This window comes from Lontra canadensis, unplaced genomic scaffold (genome assembly GCF_010015895.1).
Source record: "Lontra canadensis isolate GAN:19392208 unplaced genomic scaffold, GSC_riverotter_1.0 scaffold27, whole genome shotgun sequence".
Classification (NCBI taxonomy): domain Eukaryota; kingdom Metazoa; phylum Chordata; class Mammalia; order Carnivora; family Mustelidae; genus Lontra; species Lontra canadensis.
Genome location: NW_022631021.1, coordinates 1,749,952 through 1,768,495, shown reverse-complemented (window position 1 = coordinate 1,768,495; position 18,544 = coordinate 1,749,952). Strand labels below are relative to the sequence as shown.

General features: G+C 46.0%; 1 protein-coding gene across 3 annotated transcripts in view; it reads right to left on the bottom strand.

The window, feature by feature from the left end:
• Window positions 1–9,023, bottom strand: part of PNPLA1 (patatin like phospholipase domain containing 1) — a 48,425-nt gene extending 39,402 nt beyond the window's left edge. For 2 of the 3 annotated variants that reach the window (XM_032864346.1, XM_032864345.1), the window contains exon 1: window positions 3,052–3,543. In XM_032864346.1, the coding sequence (XP_032720237.1) occupies window positions 3,052–3,256 (205 nt within the window). In that variant the 5' untranslated portion in view covers window positions 3,257–3,543. Of the gene's footprint in view, window positions 1–3,051; window positions 3,544–8,847 lie in introns of those variants that run through there. The other variant, XM_032864347.1, reaches the window with a different exon arrangement.
• Between the last annotated feature and the right edge of the window lie 9,521 nt (window positions 9,024–18,544).

Below are 18,544 nucleotides of genomic sequence, written 5' to 3'. Positions count from 1 at the left end.
GTGAATGTCAGAGGATGAAACTCCACTGACTCTCTCAGATGGGGTATTTTAAGAAGCCGCTGTAAGACGTGAAGATGGAGGGAGCAACAGAGCAGGTGAGTGACACGGATACCCGGAAAGGGAGAGTATCCTAGAGGCAGGCTATTTCCAAGGGCAGGAGTTCTGGGATTCCCAGACAAGAGAGCCTGTGGGCTCTCACGCAGCCCGTTTTTGAAGACTTTTCTAGGGTCTACTGTGCTACTGCAGCATTAACTGTTATATTCAAAGAGGGCTCTGAGCATTTAGAAAACATGTAGGGGCCCAACAGACACATGAAAAGATGCTCCACATCACTCATCATTGGGGAGAAATGCAAATCAAAACCACAAGGAGACAGCACCTCCCACCTGTCAGGAGGCCTAAAATCAAAAATGCAAGAAACATGTTGTTGAAACACAAGAAACATAAGAAACAACACATAAGAAACAACAGAAACATAAGAAACAACACAAGAAACATGTGTTGGTGAGTATGTGGGGAAAAGGGAATACTTGTGCGCTGTCGGTGGGGATACAAACTGGTGCAGCCACCGTGGAAAACAATATGGAGGTCCCTCAAAAAGTTAAAAATAGAATTACCATCTGATCCAGCAATTCCACCATTGGGCATTTACCCAAAGAATACAAAAACACTAATTTAAAAGAATACATGCACCTCTATGTTTATTGCAACATTATTTATAATAACTGCCCAAGTGTCCACTGATAGATGAATGGATAATTACTCAGCCAGAAAAAAGAATGAAATCTTGCCATTTGCAATGACGTGGATGGACCTTGAGGGTATAATGTTAAGTGAAATAAGTCAGGCAGAAAAAGACAAATACCGTGATTTCACTCCTATGTGGACTTTAAGAAACAAAACAAATGAATAAAGAAAAAAAGAGACAAACCCCTAAACTGACTCTTAACCACAGAGAACAAACAGATGGTTGCCAGAGGGGAGGTGGGTGGGGACATCGTGAAATAGGTTAAGGGGATTAAGAGCACACTTATGACGATAAGCACCAAGTAATGAATAGAATTGGTGAATCGCTAAATTGTACACCTGAAATGATACAACACTCTATGTTAACTATACTGGAATTTTAAAAAAATGTTTTTAAATAAAAAAGAAAAAAAAAGATCTAGAAGGATCTAACCAGAGCCCTTAGAACTGGCCACAGGAGGGAGAGTGGAACTGGGGACAAGGAGGGTGAGCAGAGGCTTTAAAAAGAAAAAAAACCTATATACTTTTGCATGATTTGAATTTTTTATAGTGAGAAAGAATTTATAACTTGTGAGGTATTTGAAGGAAAAAATTATCTTGCCTGTGAGGTACTCGGTGAATGGGCATCACTATTATTCTTTAAAATGAAGACAGACTTCTCACCCAGCACAGAGGTCCCCAGGCAGAAAGGCAGCCCGCCGGCACCCCTTCCTCCTGCATTGCCGCTGGCCCTTCAGCAAGTCTCACTGGGTCTAACCTCCAACGTACATCCTGAACCCACCAGCTTCTCACTGCCCCTCAAGACCTGGCTGCCTGCAGAGCTCATCCCTCCCTAGACCCACATGCCATAGTCTCCCGCTAGTCTCCTGGCAGCCGCCCTTCCCCCTCCAACTCCCTCTGCCCAGCAGTTGAGGTTCCTTAAAATCCCCAACCAGGTAGTTGGCACACACCAAGCAGTTGCCATGTGCTAGGCACTGTGATAAACCAGTCACTCAAGCTCAGTTAACCCTTTAACAACACTGGGAATTAGGTACAGGTAAAATCTCCGCTTCACAGGTGCAGAAACCAAGGCATAGAGCATCCAGCAATTTGCCCCAGGTGCACATGGTGGAACGGCAGAGCTGGGATCCAGTCCACCTGGAGCACACACTCTTCACCGCCTCCCCACGTCACCCCCTTACAGCCTGTCTGTGCTCCTCTGTTCCTGCTCCAAGCATTGAGCGTGCGCCGTCTGACCCTTGCTTGCCTCTCCAGCCTTGGCCCCCACTCCCTTCTCCTTGCCCCCACTCCTTGGCTCCCCAGCTACTTCCCTGCCTGGAAAGTTCTTTCTCTCATCTTCACATCACTCGGGTCTCTGTTCAGATGCCGCCCCCTCCAATAAGTCTTCCCTGATCACTCTTCCTAAAATAGCCCCCACTTTATTCTCTGTCCCTTTCCTGCTATCATTTTATCCGTAGATCTCATGGCATCCTGAGGTGACATCATCAAGTTACCTGCCTGAATGTTTACTTTCTGCCTCATCTCTCTAGAATGTCTGCTTCACGGGGGCACGGGCTCTGTATAATAGCACAGTAAATGAATAAATACACTCGAGGCAGCCCACGAGGACCCTGGCCCAGACCTGTCATGTGGGACTGCCTGGCATCTGTCCAGTTCCTCTGCCCAGGGGGCCGCTTCTGCCCTCTGGGTCAGAGGTGGGACCCCATCCTTCTCTCCGGGGACCAGGACCAGCAGAAAAGAAGGTGAAGTGAGATCCTTGGGATTCCTTCCCGGTTTCTCCCCATCTGGTTCATCCCCGTAACCACGAGGCCTCTAGCCCGCCAACCACCTAGAAGGTGAGCTCACAAACCTACCCTGCCAAAGTGGTAAAGATGTGAAGCATTGCCCCACCCAAGGAGATGTGCACTTTAAAAGAGGCCAAACAGGAATGACACTTTACCCCAATGTCTGACTGTGTCATGACGTGACTTCCAAGGCCAGGATGCTGGAGGGGGCTGCTGTCTTTCCCTCTCCCAGGCCTTGGCACACAGGGCATCTCAGAAGAGTGTTGAGGGAGGGGGAGTAGGAGGGGTGGACCTACTACCTACACTACCACTGGGTGAGTGTGTGAGAGACCGGGATCTGGCTGACCCCAACCTCAAATGTCCCAGCTGCCTACCTGCCGGCCCACTCAACCCTCCTCTTCCTTTTCCACCACCCAGAAGGCCTGGCTCTGTCCCCGAAGCGCCCCCAAATGATCCTCAGGCTCCACTTCGGGGACTCTCGCCAGAGACTCCCCCAGGGCACCCAGAACAAAGGCCTTACCCATTTCAATTCCGCAGATGACCAGAGCAGCGATCACTGCACCTGCCGATGTCCCAGCAAAGCGATGGGTGGTTTCCAGCATCCGGGGGGCCAAGTCTCGGAAGGCATCCACAGCCCCGGCCTGGTAGAAGGAGAGAAATCCACTACCAGAGAAGGAGATGGAATGAGGGGTGTCTGGGTCCCCTTTGAACACCTGTTCTTCCATCTCCTCGGCCCCTCGGTGCTCGCCTCTCGGGTTGCTGCTCTCTTGCTGGAACTCCGACCAAGCTTCCCTGCCAGCTCAGAACCTAGAAAGGGGTCGTCTCTCCCGGGTTGGCTGGGACACCCACGGATGGCACCGGCAGCCACTGCCTGGGCCTGTCGAGCTCCTGCAGGAGGCAGTCCCAAAGGCTGGTGAAAGGCTTCAGGCCCCGGTCGAGGTGCAGAAGGCACCTTGAATGTGCGAGCAGTGTCCTGGGCGTGCGGCCACCCCCTGGCTTCATCGCGTGGCTAGAGTCATCTCAGCCCCTGGCCTGTGCTGTGGACAACAGGCAGCATTGGCAGCTGCCACGGGGACCGTCCCAGGGAGGCAGGCACTGCTCAGCCCAGGAGGCTCCACACACGGAGTTGCAAAACCTCCGCTGATGGTTATCAGAGGCTTCCTCTCTCTCTGACACGCTGCGACAGCCAAGGAATTTTATGCTGGCCTCCCTCCAAGGGGAAGGCGTCCCCACCCCCACAGGGGCCAGAGCCAACAGGTCGGTCATGGTTTTTGAGGGGGACACCCTCACACCACCCATGGCCCTGCCAGCATCACCCCTCCCTGGGCTCCTCTTCCAGGCCCTGTGGGGCGTGCATGGTGTGTTACACAATTGTTTTTATTTGTTCTTGCAAAAGAACTTACGTGTTTGTTCACATGTTAGGACATGGCCATGGGCAAAATGGCAAAGGAAAAGAAGTCAGGCTTCAGGGCCGCACCCATTGCCACCTCTCCATCTCTCCCCACCCTTTCTCCCCAGCCCGACGTTGACCCACTCTCCTGTAACACCCTCTCACCAAGTCCCAGACTGTCATGTCATCTCCTAAGTATACAAGAAAAAATCGGACTGAACTCTAGATCACTCTGTCTGGAGCTTTGTACAGCGCACTCTTCTAATGATAAATTTGAGATGACAATATTTAACCCTAAGAATGCACACAGCTTGGGAGGCCAGATATGGGGACCTCGGGGGCAGAGGTATTTTGGAGCCCTGAGGGCCAAGGGGCTGGTGCCTGGGGACCAAGTTTGGCTACAGGTCATGCCCCCTCTGGAGCTGTACACAGTGGCCCTGGAGACAGGGCCCCTCCTCAGTCCACAAATTTCTCTGCCTCAGATATCGCAAAGCTGGCAAGATCACATCTCTCTCTTCCCCCACAAGACCATGCAGTGGCAGAAACAGAATTAGAATGGGACACCAAGTCCCCTACTCGATGCTTGGTCCAGCTCCCCACTCTGTTACAATGTGATGTCAATGCTCCCCCCAACGCAAGGAACTCCCCTGCACGCTTCGCCTCCCTGGTCCAGCCTGGAATCCACAATGTGGGCAATGATCATGGGATTTAGTAAGAAGGGACTTTTCTCTCTTGGGTGGATAGTCCCAGATACAGAATCGCTTCCTCCATCTGGGAAGAGACTTTTTTTTTTTTAAGATATTTTTTATTTATTTGACAGAGAGAGAGAGAGAGAGGTCACACGTAGTCAGAGAGTCAGGCAGAGAGAAAGGAGGAAGCAGGCTCCCCGCTAAGCAGAGAGCCCGATGCGGGGCTCGATCCCAGGACCCTGAGATCATGACCTGAGCCGAAGGGAGAGGCTTTTACCCACTGAGCCACCCAGGTGCCCCTGGGAAGAGACCTTTTGACCAAATGAGTGTGTAACAGGGAAAATGCGTGTGTCCGTGGGCACGCACACATGCTCATGTGTGCAGAGAGAGGTATGAAGCTCACCGCTTCTTGGGAATAAGACCAGCCAATGTGAAATAACCAGGGAAATGCACGAGGCAGTCTGTAATTAAGGACTGACTTGTGCAGCGCTGAGACTCCTGCCAGGGAAGCGAAGATACGAGGGCGAGTAGCATGGTTTGGGGGATGTGAAGAAGCTAGAAGCTAGAAAGATACGGCTATAAATTGCCAGGCATGTGGTACGTCTGTTATTATTAAAGGGTAAGAAGAGTCAAGGCTTCTGGAACAGATGGACGTGGGAGATGAGGTGGGATGGAAAGGTGGGGTCGGAAGAGGAAGGCGTGATCTACTTGTGACTCGAAGGAGGAGCTGTCAGGGAGCTCAGACGTGGCAAAGAGACCTGGATTGGAGGGTGAGGAAGGAGAATAGCACCATAGCCTCCTAGAGATGTGGACGCCCAGGCTAGCACAGCAGCAGGAGGGAGACAAGCTAATGAAACAACGGCCGCAGAGCCTCTCGTGACCAGGGGACTGGCTGGATGAGGGTGAGTCACTGCTGTTGCCCCGTGTTCAGCCTGGGGGTCGGGAGGGGTAGGCAGCCTTTGGCTGACTTAAGGAAATGGGGGCAGAGCTGGGGAAACTGGGTAGAGGATGAGTTAACTTGGAAAAGTGTCTGAGGAGACAAGAAGATGCTGGTGTTGGAGGCAGGGGGAGGGAAGGCTCCAGAGAGGTGAGCAGAGACCCCTGTCCTTGAGGCTGCAGAGAAGGGTGAGAAGTCTGAGGGGGTTGGCACGGGGCTATGTTGAAGAAAGACAACCTTGGACAAGTATTCTTTTTTGAGGTTCACCTCGCTATCCCCAGTAAAATAGGAAGTGAGATCACCTTGCTCTACACAGGCTGCCTGAGCTCGAGAAGGCTGGGGCCCACTACCCTTTCAAGGACAGTGCCTTGTCCTGATGTGGCCTCTGGTGCCCCACTCTCCACTTCCCAGGCTTGGCTGCTGGATTAGACCATAGTCCCTGTGGAGCCCACATTGATGAGGGCCCGTGGGCCGCAGGTCTCTCCTGTCTTGGGCCTCGGAGTTGAACACCTGAAAAGGTTTTTCTCATCTTCCCTTGTTTCTGACTTTACACCGAAAGCCCTAAGAACTTCAAGTGGAGGACATCAAGGAAAGATCACATGCCAGCATTTCTGCATTTGATTTTTCAAGTCGGCTCATAATCCATCAGGGGTTTTGAACTCAGTTGGCACGGCCCATGTGACTCATCAGTCCCTGAGGCAGTCCCAGGCAAGAAACAGAGACTGCTCACCACGCATGATCCCAACAAGGCAACCTGGAACGAATTTACGGAGGAACCCGGAGTTCCCATAAGTATGAAATATGTGAAGCCTGCCAGGGCACAGCTCTCGGAGAGAAAGGCAGCATCTGGATTCTGGGTTAGTGTTCAATGATGGCGCACCACCCTCTGCTCAAATCCTGTAACATGTTTACTTAGTGAAGAAACGGGTTGTTTCTTGAGGTGAGTGAGAATGAAGGTCACGGCATCGCCCATGAATAACCTTGCCAATAATGTTTAACCTGAATCTAATTCAGACTTAACTTTCCAGTTCACGGTGAATACAGAGTATGAAGGAAAAAGTGAAGAGTGCCGGGTGGAAATAACAAGACAAAGTGAAACTGTGGGAAGGGCTGGTAGCTCCATGGTAGCCATTCCCTGTCCACTTGTTCTTTGCCCACACCCCTATAAAGCAGCTGAAAGACCTGATCCTTGATTTTCCAGACACCCCTCCACAACCTTGATCTAGAAACAATCATAAGATCCAATTGCGGTCAGTGAGAAGCAAGCGGAAATCTGCTGGTGGCTTCTAAGGAAGACTTTCCTCTTTGGTAAAAGGAGAAAGGTACATAGGGAAAGCCCCTTTTGCTCTGTCCGCCATTTTTCCTGCCTGAGATGCTGCCCTGTGAGAACTCGATGTTTGGAGCTGTAACAGTCATCTAGTACTCATTGGGGGAAACATGGCAGACACGATGGAGTGTATGAGTTATCTATTGCTGTGTCACAGATTACCTCACAACTTAATACCTTACAGTAACATTTATGATCTTACATCGTTTCTGAGCATTAGGAAGCCAGAAATGGCTTGTCTGAGTGGTTCAACACTCTCATGGCTGTTGGTGGGCATCAGTTATTCTCTGAGTTAGAAAGCTCTGATGCCTCACTACATGGACCTCTCCAAGGGGCTGTTCACAAGAAGGTGGTGTGATTTCCCTGGAGTGAGATGCAAGGAAGTGAGAGAGAGTGGAAGAGAGATAAAGAGAGAAAGAGAGAGAGAAGAACAAGAAATAGCGTGAACCCAATATGGAAATTATAATCTTTTTATAACCTCATCTCGAAGGTGACACCATCCCTTCTGCCATATTCCACTGGCCACATGGGTCAACCCTGGTAAAATGGAGGAGGGATGTGAATACCAGAAGGTAGGAATTGTCAAGGGTTGATTTTTGACGCTGGCTACCACCCTGAGAATAGCAAAAGAATCTTTGATCGACTAGTGGTATATTCTCCGTGTGGTGCAAGTGTTTACACCTTTTTCTAAAAAGTCAGCAATTTTTTAAAAATGAAGCTTAGGGAGAGAGGAGAAAATCTGACCCAATGGAAGTGGGGACAGAGCTTGCAGGTATCCTGTCATGTTGTCCTTTATATGACCTTGAGATAATTCATGCAGCCTAAATCATATCTTCTCATTATGAAATAGCTCCCACATGAAGTAAAGTACCCAAAATAGAAAAGCAAATATCCAAGTACCTACCAGACATATTGAACAACCTTAACATTTTACCACATCTCAGTCAAATATTTGTTTGGGCTTAAAAGAGTGAAACACCAAAGGGTGGAGGTGAACCTCCTTTGAACCCTTTCTTTCTTTTTTTTTTTTTTTTTAAGATTTTACTTATTTATTTGTCAGAGAGAGTGAGCACAAGCAGACAGAGTGGCAGGCAGAGGCAGAGGGAGAAGCAGGCTCCCCACTGAGCAAGAAGCCCGATGTGGGACTCCATCCCAGGACACTGGGATCATGACCTGAGCCGAAGGCAGCCGCTCAACCAACTGAACCACCCAAGTGTCCCTCTTTGAACCCTTTCTTAATCTTACCTCCCTCTCTTCTTCCCATGGGAAACCAGGTTCCCAGATTGGACAGAATTTGTCTCCTCCATGTTTTTACACTTTTATTACATGAATAGGATTTATAAAAAATGTATAGTATTGTTTTAAACATATTTCTAAATTTCACATAAGCAAACACACTGATTTATTCTGCGATTTGCCATTATCATCCAGTGTTACGATACACAAGGCTCTCGTCTTTTCCTTTTTGCTGCTTTTGGGTAACTTATTATGGAATTGTGGGACAACATATTTATCATTCTACTGATGGACCTTCTGGTTGTTTCTAACATTTCACTATAACCAACAATGTTGCAGTGAACACTTCCTTTGTAGGGCATGGGAATTTTTCAGGTCATGGTGTGGGTGTATTAATTGTACCCACGAAACCTGAATGTTCCAAAGGGACTGAGTGATGATGGGAGAGGCTATCGTCATTGAAAGAAGGTTTCTATTACAGTGGTCCTACCTTCTGCTGGGAACATTCTCCAAGACCCCCAGGGGATCCCCGAAACCACGGGTAGTACTAAACACTATATATACAATGTATTTTCCTATACGTATATACCTATGATAAAGTCTAATTTATAAATTAGGCACAGTAAGTAAGAGATTAGCAACCATAATGAATAATAACACAATTATAACAAAATTCTATAATAAAAGTTGTGTGAATGGGGTCTCTCTCTCAAAATATCTTATTGTACCATGCTTACCCTTCTCATGCTGATGTGAGATGACAAGATGCCCCTGTGATGAGATGACATGAGGTGAATGTCACAGGCATGGGACATGGCATGGGGTTACTACTGACTTTCAGGCATGATGTCAGAAGGAGGATCATCTGCTTCTGGTCCATGTTTGACCACTGGTAACTGAAATCATGGAAAGTGAGCCACTGGTTAAGGAGGGACATCTGCACTTACATTTCCAGAGACCAGGAGATATGCCATGCCAGGGCTATGAACTCTAGGCGTGGTCTCTAACTGTCTGGTAGCTTGCTCTGGGTGATGAGGGCAGAGGAATGTCACTTCCCAGAGTATGGGAGCCCGACAGAGGAGGTGGGTCAGAGTCTGGACTCTAGATGGTGTGTGCTCCCAGCTCTTTGTTCTCTCCAAGAATTGGCTAGCCCTAGGGTGAGGGGTGGGATAGGAGGGCAGTCCCTCTCCAGTCAGGGAAGCCACACAGGCCAGAGCTTCCAGAATATACAAAATAAGAAAATATAGTTAATACAAAGGGCATTCCTTCAATTTGAGTACTGCGGTCTACAGTGGTAGTGCCAAGTTGTGCTCCCACTGAGAGTTTGTAAGAGGTCTCATGGCTTTGATTCTCTTGGTATTACCAGAATGAAAAATGTTACCAATCTGAGTGAGATGAAATGCTATCTCGTTGTTCAATGGATATTTTCCTGGTTATTCGTGAGGCTGGGCATCATTTCTTCCATCCGCTGGCCAATCCAGTTTCCTCTTCTCTCAATTGCTGTTCTTAACCTTTTCTCTCTAGGGTGGGAGCAGTGTTTGTCTTTTGTCAGGAATGTGTAGATGTTGGTACTAATACGAGCTAATATTAAATGCATAGCAAATATCCCCTCCCTGTTTGTGGCTTGTCTTTTAACTTTTTTTATGATGTCTCTATGGTACAGAAGTTTAAAATGTACCATTCTTTTTCCCTTACGATTTGTGTTTTTGTGGCTTCAAGTCATGAAAATGCTCTCCCATACAAAATAGAGTCTGGGTTATTTTAAATGGTTTAACCATCAAGCCTAAGCTATTAGTTCTGTCTCCGTTGGAAAACTACAGTCTCGTGGGCAGTTTGGCACCACCTGTTTTAAAATAAATACTTGCAGAAATTTATCCTACAGACATACTTATACAGGAGTCCCCAGAAATCTATGCATAGGTTTGCTCGATACAACAAATGTAATAGCAAAAATCTAGAAGTAACCTAAAGGCCTATCGGTGGAACGTTAGGTAAATGAATTATGGCATGGTCATAAATGTAATTCTCCTTAGCCATAGTAAAGAATAAGGGAGATCCGGATGTACTCATATGGAAAGTTCTCCGAGATATATTGGTAAGTAGGAAAAATGAAAATAAAAAACCCAAGGATCCAAACAGTGTGCTCTCATTTATGTTGAAGGGCGGTGGGGCGGGGGCTTGGGGGGGTAGATTCTGTATATGTGTGTTGGTAAAATTCCAGAAATTACTGATGGGTGGTTACTTCTGAGGTGGGGGACCAGGGTTTGCAGGTGGGAAGGAAACCCAGTGTTCACCATCTTCTGTGCTGTTTTCACTGTTACTCCTTTGACTGTAAACAAAGAAGAATGTATGGACAGCCCCGTTTTCCCATAAGCTGCTATTTGTTTTGGCATTTGAAAGATTCTGAGGTGAAGAGGGCCTTTCCTTGCAATAGCTGAGAAGACACTGAATTATTAGAAGTGGGGCAGGAGCCGCGGCATCAGCGGGACGGTTTCATTACATGTGTTGTGTCGCTGGGTCAGAAGGGCAGCGCTCTCAGCAGCACGCCGACCAGGGTGATGAGATTCAGACTCGCCATTGTCTGGGGGACAGGGGAGCTGTCTGCGGAACAAGGGAGAGGGGAACTGAGAGAGGTGGGGGATGGGGACCTGTCTATGGAACCAGGGTGTGTGGGGGGAGGGGGCGGAGGAAAGACAAAGGAAGGTGGGGGCAGGTCTGAGCCAAGAGCCGCCGCCGGAGCCCTGCGGTCCCAAGACCAGTTGTCTGAGTGCCTAGATCTGGGCCTGCCCCGGGCTCTGAGTCTCCTTGTGCTGTACGGGGGCAGGATGAGATGAGGCTCTGCACCCTCTTCCCCAGGGGAGGAGGAGAGCCCCCATCTCAAAGCTGCTGGCAGGCAATTCTCTGGAGAGGAAGAAAAGCCGTGCTCCAAGTAGGAGATCGCTCATCCTGTAAGTGAGAACTAAAGGCACTTGAGTTTACCCTCCTTGAGATTTAAGAAGGGAAAGGAATTGCGCCAGGGGTCATAGAACAAAGACAGAAAGTGCTGCCAGGGTTTAATCCAGGGGCTGCAATCCCAGCCTAGCCATTGCACCGCTGGCAAATTACTCAACATCTCTGTCTTAGTTTTCTTATCTGTAAAATGGGAAAATAATATTTACCCCACAGGGGGTTATCCTGGCATACGGTAGATGCTTATGAAGCGGTAACCACTGTTAATTCTGTCTGCATTTAGAAATTTTTGTAAATTTCAGCGCAGCAGAGACCCTGGCTGTGCCGGGTCAGCACCTGGAGGTGGGATTTGGGTCTGCGGCGCATGCGCATTAAGGACGCTCACAAGCCCAGTGAATAAGCGTGACCCTACTTCTTCCTTTACACAGGCCAGCGCCCTGGGTGGGTGCATCACAACCCTTCTCTCCGCTCTACATGTGGGAGCCCAGACTGTACTCAGAGGCTCCTTGGGGGAATGGAAACACTTCTGGGCTCTTATTTATTTCCAGAACGGCTCCAGCGGCTTGCCTGTCTGCCCCTTGGGGGAAAGCCCTTCGGTACATAGGAGGAGCACAATTGTTGGTTGTTAAATAAATACTTGTTGAATGAGTCCACGGTCATAGAGTGTGCCCTGTCACAGCAACACTGCAAACAATCTGGATGCTCAACAACAGGGAGTTCTTATTAAATGTGGCCCAGCCACCCCACAAAATCAAACAGTCATCGAAGAGGATAATTACCACAATTATATAGAAAGATAGAGATATGCTTGTGATGTAGCTTTAGAAAAACAAAAGAAATCAAAATGGGCTGGATACGATGTTGATCCATCTTGATGATATATTATTAAGTGAAAAAGCAGTGCTCAGAGAAGAGAGTATAATAAGCTACCATCTGTGTTATATAGGGGGCAGGGAATATAAGGTTTCACTCGCTAACCTATCTCTGAATGACACGCAGGAGGCTTGTAACACTGGTGGCCTGCAAGGGAGGGGCAGAGGTGAGCAGTGGAGGACAAGCCACTGACAATTCGTTTATACCTTCTGAACGCTGAGCCATGTAAGAATATTTCCAATTCAAAAATCAAATAATTTAAAACACTTGTTAGGAGAAGAAAAAGAAAAAGGAAAGTTTAGGGGGCGTTTGGCTGACTCCGCAGAGCATCTCACTCTTGATCTCGGGGTCATGAGTTCGAGACCCCTGTTGAGCATAAAGCTTACTTCTAAAAACACAAAAGAGAGAAAGAGAGAGAAAAGTAAAACACTTGCTGATACATAGCAAAGTAAAATAGATCAAGATTTTTTTCCTGCTATATTCCTCAATTCTAAGGCATGAGTTTTGCCCCTTACAGTTTAAAGTTTCTGATCTTAGAATATATCTTATAATCAATGGGCATTCTTAATAGGTTCTTGTGGTGGTTTCTTTTTCTCCCTAAAAAGCTTTTAGTAAACTGATGCTGCATCTTAAAATTGATGTTGTTTTAGAATCAAGGAAAAGCAGTACATAAAAATGTGGCAAGTGCAAAGGGACTGTAACAGTGAAACCCATTGTGTCGTGGGATGGCGGGGAACTTTCTACTTTCAAGTGGCCCTTACCAGTCTTTTTACATCATCTTTTCAATAGTTTTTTAAAAACATATTTCAAACTGTTTTTAGGACAATCAGTGGTTTTTAGAGGGAGGCGGCATTCCCCAGCACCAGGGTCTAGATAACCTGCAAAGCAGTAAACCCAGGAAAGTCACCACTTCCTCAGTTTTTTTTTTTTTAAGATTTTATTTATTTATTTAACAGAGAGAGAGATCACAAGTAGGCAGAGAGGCAGGCAGAGGGAGAGGGGGAAGCAGGCTCCCTGCTGAGCAGAGAGCCCCATGTGGGCTGAGATCATGACCTGAGCCAAAGGAAGAGGCTTAACCCACTGAGCCACCCAGGCACCCCTAGTTTAGTTTAGTTTAAATAATTATCAGAGCAAAGCCCTGGGCCCTAAATTTAGCTGTTACAAGGAAAAACTCATTTTCCTGGAGAAACCTGCCTTCCAGGAACAGTTCATCAAAAATTGAGACAACACGTACTTAGCCACTATTGGTGTTTATTTCAGCAATTGGTTCAGACTTCAAGTTTTGGTCCAAACCATTGCCATAGTTCAAAAACAGCTGTCGAGTTGAAAACACTGATAAAACCTATGCCTGGGGGTGCCAGAGTGGTTCAGTTGGTTAAGCGTCTGACTCTTGGTTTTGGCTCAGGTCATGATCTCCAGGTCATGAGATCAAGCCACATGTCAGCCTCCAGCTCCACAGTGCAGCATCTGCTTGAGATTCTCTCTCCCTCCTCCTCTGCTCATCCCCATGCTCATGCTCTCTCTCTCTCTCTCTCTCTCTCAAATGAATAAACAAACATCTCAGTGCTGGGTGAAGCACACATGAGGGTTGTAGCCAAAAGATGGTGCAGGAAAGTTGCTGTTTCCAGCACTCTGCAGAACTCAGTTCTGATGCATGCTCAGTGGATAGAGGATTTCTTAATCAAATAATCAAGTTTAAGAAATACTGCAGGTGAGGGACACCTGGGTGGCTCACTCGGTTAAGCATCTGCCTTCGGCTCAGGTTATGATCCCAGGGTCCTGGGGTCGAGCTCCACATCAGGCTCCTTGCTCAGTGGGGAGCCTGCTTCTCCCTCTGCCTGTTCTGCCTGCTGCTCACCCTGCTTGTGGTCTCTCTCGCTCTCTCTGACAAATAAATAAATAAAATCTCTAAAAATAAATAAATAAAGGTTAAGAAATACTGCAGGTGAGATTGGGATAAGAATTTGGAGATCAGGATGCCTGGGTGGCTCAGTCAATTAAGTGTCTGCCTTCAGCTTGAGTCATGATCCCAGAGTCCTGGTATCAAGTCCCACATGGGGTTCCTTGCTCAGTGGGGGACCTGCTTCTCCCTCTCCCTCTGTTTGCCAGTCCCCCTGCTTGTGCACACACGCTCTCACTCTCTCTGACAAATAAATGAATCTTAAACAAACCAACAGAAACCTTAAAAAACAAACAAACAAAAAAAGAACTTGGAGATCCACAATGCAAACCTTCATATTAAAGTCTCTGAAAATCCTAGGAGGCAAGTTCCTTTGGTTTCTGGCTTAACAGAGGTTCTCAACTTCCTAGCTAATCAAACTCTAATTCTGTTTACCCTCTTCAGGGCAACGATGTCCCTTCAGGGCAAGCAAGTCCCAGAACAAGGGGGATTTTTAAAAAATTTTTTTAAAGATTTATTTATTTATTTGAGAGAGAGACAGTGAGTGAGAGAGAGCAGGGGCGGGGGGACAGAAGGAGAGAGAATCTTATGCAGACTCCGTGCTGAGAATGGAATCCCATGTGGGGCTTGATCTCACAACCCTGTGATCATGACCTGAGCTGACACCAAGAATCCGGACACTTAACAGACTGAGCCACCCAGGTGCCCCCAAGGGGAATTAAGAAAGAGCAGATGAATGTAATTCTGGCCAGTGAGACAGAAGAAAACTGCTGAGGAATTCTGAGAAAGGCCTCTTTGTTGTTTAAAGAGAGACTAACAAAAACTCTTCATACAGGATGACATGATATTACAATGGAAAATCCTTAAGGGGCCCCTGGCTGTCTCAGTCAGTAGAGCATGCTACTCTTGATCTCAAGTTGTTGCGTTCAAGCCCCACATTGGGTGTAGACATTATTTAAAAATAAAACTCTTGAAGAAAAGGAGGAGGAGGAGGAAGGGAGAGGGGGAGGAGGAGGGGTGCCTAGGTGGCTTAGTCTGTTGAGCATCTGCCTTCAGCTCAGGTCATGATCCCAGAGTCCTGGGATGGAGCTCACATCCTTGTCCTCTTCTCCTTGGCTGCTACTCAGCAGGGAGCCTGTTCTCCCTCTCCCTCTGCCCCCTCCCTGCCGCCCTGCTGGTGCTCTCTCTCTCAAATCAATACAATCTTTAAAAAGAGAAAAAAAATGAAAATCCTAAAGAATCCACCAAGAAACTATTAGATCTAATCAATGAATTCAGTAAAATTTCAGGATACAAAATCAATATATAAAAATCCGTTGCACTTCATTAATGATAACCTATTTAACAAGAGAAATTAAGAAAACATAAAATTTCATCAAAAAGAATGAAATATCTAAGAATAAATTTAACCAAAGAGGTAAAAAACCTCCTTGAAAGGTGAAAGACTGAAAACTGTAAGACATTAATGAAAGAAATTGAAGAAGACACAAATAAATGAAAAGAAATTCTGCACTCATAGATTGGAAGAATTAATATTGTTAAAATGTCCATCTAGCCAAAGCCATCTACAGATTCAATGCAATCCTCATCAAAATTCCAATGGTATTTTTCATAGAAATGGAACAAACAATCCTAAAATTTATATGGAACCATAAAAAGCCCCAAATAACCAAAGTAATCTTGCGAAAGAAGAACAAAACTGGAGACATCATGCTCCCTGATTCAAACTATACTACGAGCTGCAGTAATCAAACAGTATGAACTTGGCATAAAAATAGACACTTAGATCAATGGAACAGAACATGGAACCCAGAAATAAACCCATACATACATAGTTAATTTATGACAAAGGAGCCAAGAACATACAAGAGTGAAGGACAGTGCCTCTGATGAAGGATAATTGGAAGGCAGACAGGCAGGGACAGTGGTGAGGGGGGCACCCTAAGAGACGACCACCCTTGGAAGGATTTTACAGCGCCCTAAAAGGGGCCCTCTACCCCTTCCCTGGTGATAGATGGTGACATAAACCTGATTGGATAACAGGCACAGGGAGGGGTCATCAGATGAAAACAGCTTGCTAACAAACCCATAAAAACATCTAGACTTAGAATCTCCAGTGGCAACCCTCTTCAGGAGCTTTGTACTATCACTTTGCTATCACTCAATACACCTTGCTTCGCTGCCTGCACCTCTGTCTGGTCTACCTCCTCATTCTTCGAAGCAGTATGACCAAGAACTGCAGGCACTGAGGGAGAAAAAAAAAATCCTGTAACACCTCCAACAAATGGTGCTGGGAAAAATGGACTGTCATGTGCAAAGGAATGAAAATGGATCATTATCTTACACCACACACAAAAATGAACTCAGAATGGATTAAGGACTTGAACAAAAGCCCCTGAAACAATAAAATTAAAAGAAAACATAGGCAGTACGTTCCTTGACATTGGTCTTGGTGATGAGTTTTTGGATTTGACACCAAAAGCAGATGCAACAAAAGAAAAAAATAAATAATGGGGACCACAGCAAACTAAAAAGCTTCCGTACAGCAAAGGAAACCATCAACAAAATGAAAAGACAACTGATGGGATAGGGAAAATATTTGCAAATCATATGTCTGAGAAGGTGAGTATCCAGAATATATATTAAAAAACTCATACAACTCAATAGCAAAAAATAATCTGATTAAAAAATGGGAAGAAGGTCTGAATAGATATATTTCCAAAGAAGACATACAGATGCCAACAGGTACATGAGAAGGTGCTCAACATCACTGAAAATTGGAGAAATACAACTCAAAACATCCATGAAATATCATCTCACACCTGTTAGAATGGCTATTATCAGAAATCAAGAAACAACAGATGTTGGCAAGAATGTAAGAAAAAGGAAACACTTGTGCACTGTTGTTGGGAACATAAATTAGTGCAGCCGCCATGGAAAACAGTATGAAGATTCCTCAAAAAATTAAAAACAGAAATATCATATGATCAAACACTTCTGGGCATTTACTCAAAGAAAATTAAAACATTAATTCAAAAAGAGATCTGCACCCCCATGTTCACTGCAGCATTATTCACAAGAGCCAAGATATGGAAACAAGCTTAGGGTCCACCAGTGGATAAATGGATCAAGTAATTGTGGTGTGCATATGTGTATACACATAATGGAATTTTATTCAGCCATAAAAATGAATGAAATCTTGCAACGGCTTGGGTGGACCTTGAGGGCAGTATACTAAGCAAAATAAGTCAGAAAGAGAAAGAAAATCCCATATGACCTCACTCCTATGTGAAATCTAAACAGACAAAAACAAAGAAACCCAACCAAGGCCACAGATACAGAGAACAGGCTGCTGGGAACCAGAGGCAATGGGTGGGAGGTGAGCAAAATGGGTGAGGGGGCTCAAAAGGTATGAACTTCCAGTTATAACATAAATAAGTCCTAGGAGTGCACTATACAGCATGCTATGTAAAGTTCATGCCATGCTGTCTATTTGAAAGCTGCTAAGAGAGTAAATCTTAAATATTCTCATCACAAGAAAAAGAAATTTGTAACTACATGTGGTGACAGATGTTAAGTAGACTTATTGTGATGATCGTTTTCCAATACATATAAATATCAAATCATTACGTTATGCCTCTGAAACTGACATGTCAGTTATACTTAAATTAAAAAAAAAAATTTCTGCATCCAGTAAAGGCTGAGCAGCACCTATTGGACCACACACGATCTTCATGACAATATCATAAAAAACAGCTATGAAGACATTGAAGAGTGACCAAAGCACTCAGATAATGGAAAGAAGGAACTAGCACTGGATTCATTTTTAAATTGTTGTCACTTTTTACCTGAGGGAAGGCCCTAATCAGGTGCATGTGGGGTGGTTAAAATTGGGATAGAAGCCCACAGTTGTGCTGGCATGAAAAACCAGAAGACAGGGGTGCCTGGGTGGCTCAGTCAGTTAAGTGTCTGCCTTCCGCTCAGGTCATGATCCCAGGGTCTGGGATTGAGTCTAATGTCGGGCTCCCTACTTAGCTGGGACTCCACTTTTTTCTCTGCCCCTCTCACTGCTTGTGATCTCTTACTTTCTCACTCTCTTTCCCAAATAAATAAATAAAATCTTGAAAGAAAGAAAGAAGGTAGGGAGGGAGGAAGGGAGGTAGGAAGGAAGGAAGGGAGGGAGGGAGGGAGAGAAAGAAAGACCAAAGGATAGAGTTCTGGTAAACACATGGCTGGAAAGTGAGGAGCAAAATCCTGGAAAGGGGAAGGAGCCACAAAACGAGAGCCCCAAACTCTGTGTGTAGACTGCATGCATCTCTGAAGCTCGCTTGTGCAGGACAGACAGCAAGCAGCACACCTAAGAGTAAAAGATCTACACTGAGATGTCTGCTCATGTCTGCCAGTGAGGAGACAGTGTTTGCAGTTTGGGAGTTCAGCCCACTCCACTGCCTGCTGAAACAAACACAGAAAGCAACACTCTTTAGAAGAACAACAGAAATCCAGGTTCTCTACAGCATAACACTTGCAATATTCAGGATACCGTCCAAAGATGCTCGACATTAGAATAAGCAGGAAAATATGGCCCATCCGACAAAGAAAGCTCAATCAGTGGAGACCAGACTCAAGATCCCCAGATGGAAGAATGAGCAGGCACAGATTTTAAAGCAGCAATTGTAACTATGTTCAAGACTATAAAAGAAAACATGAAAAAG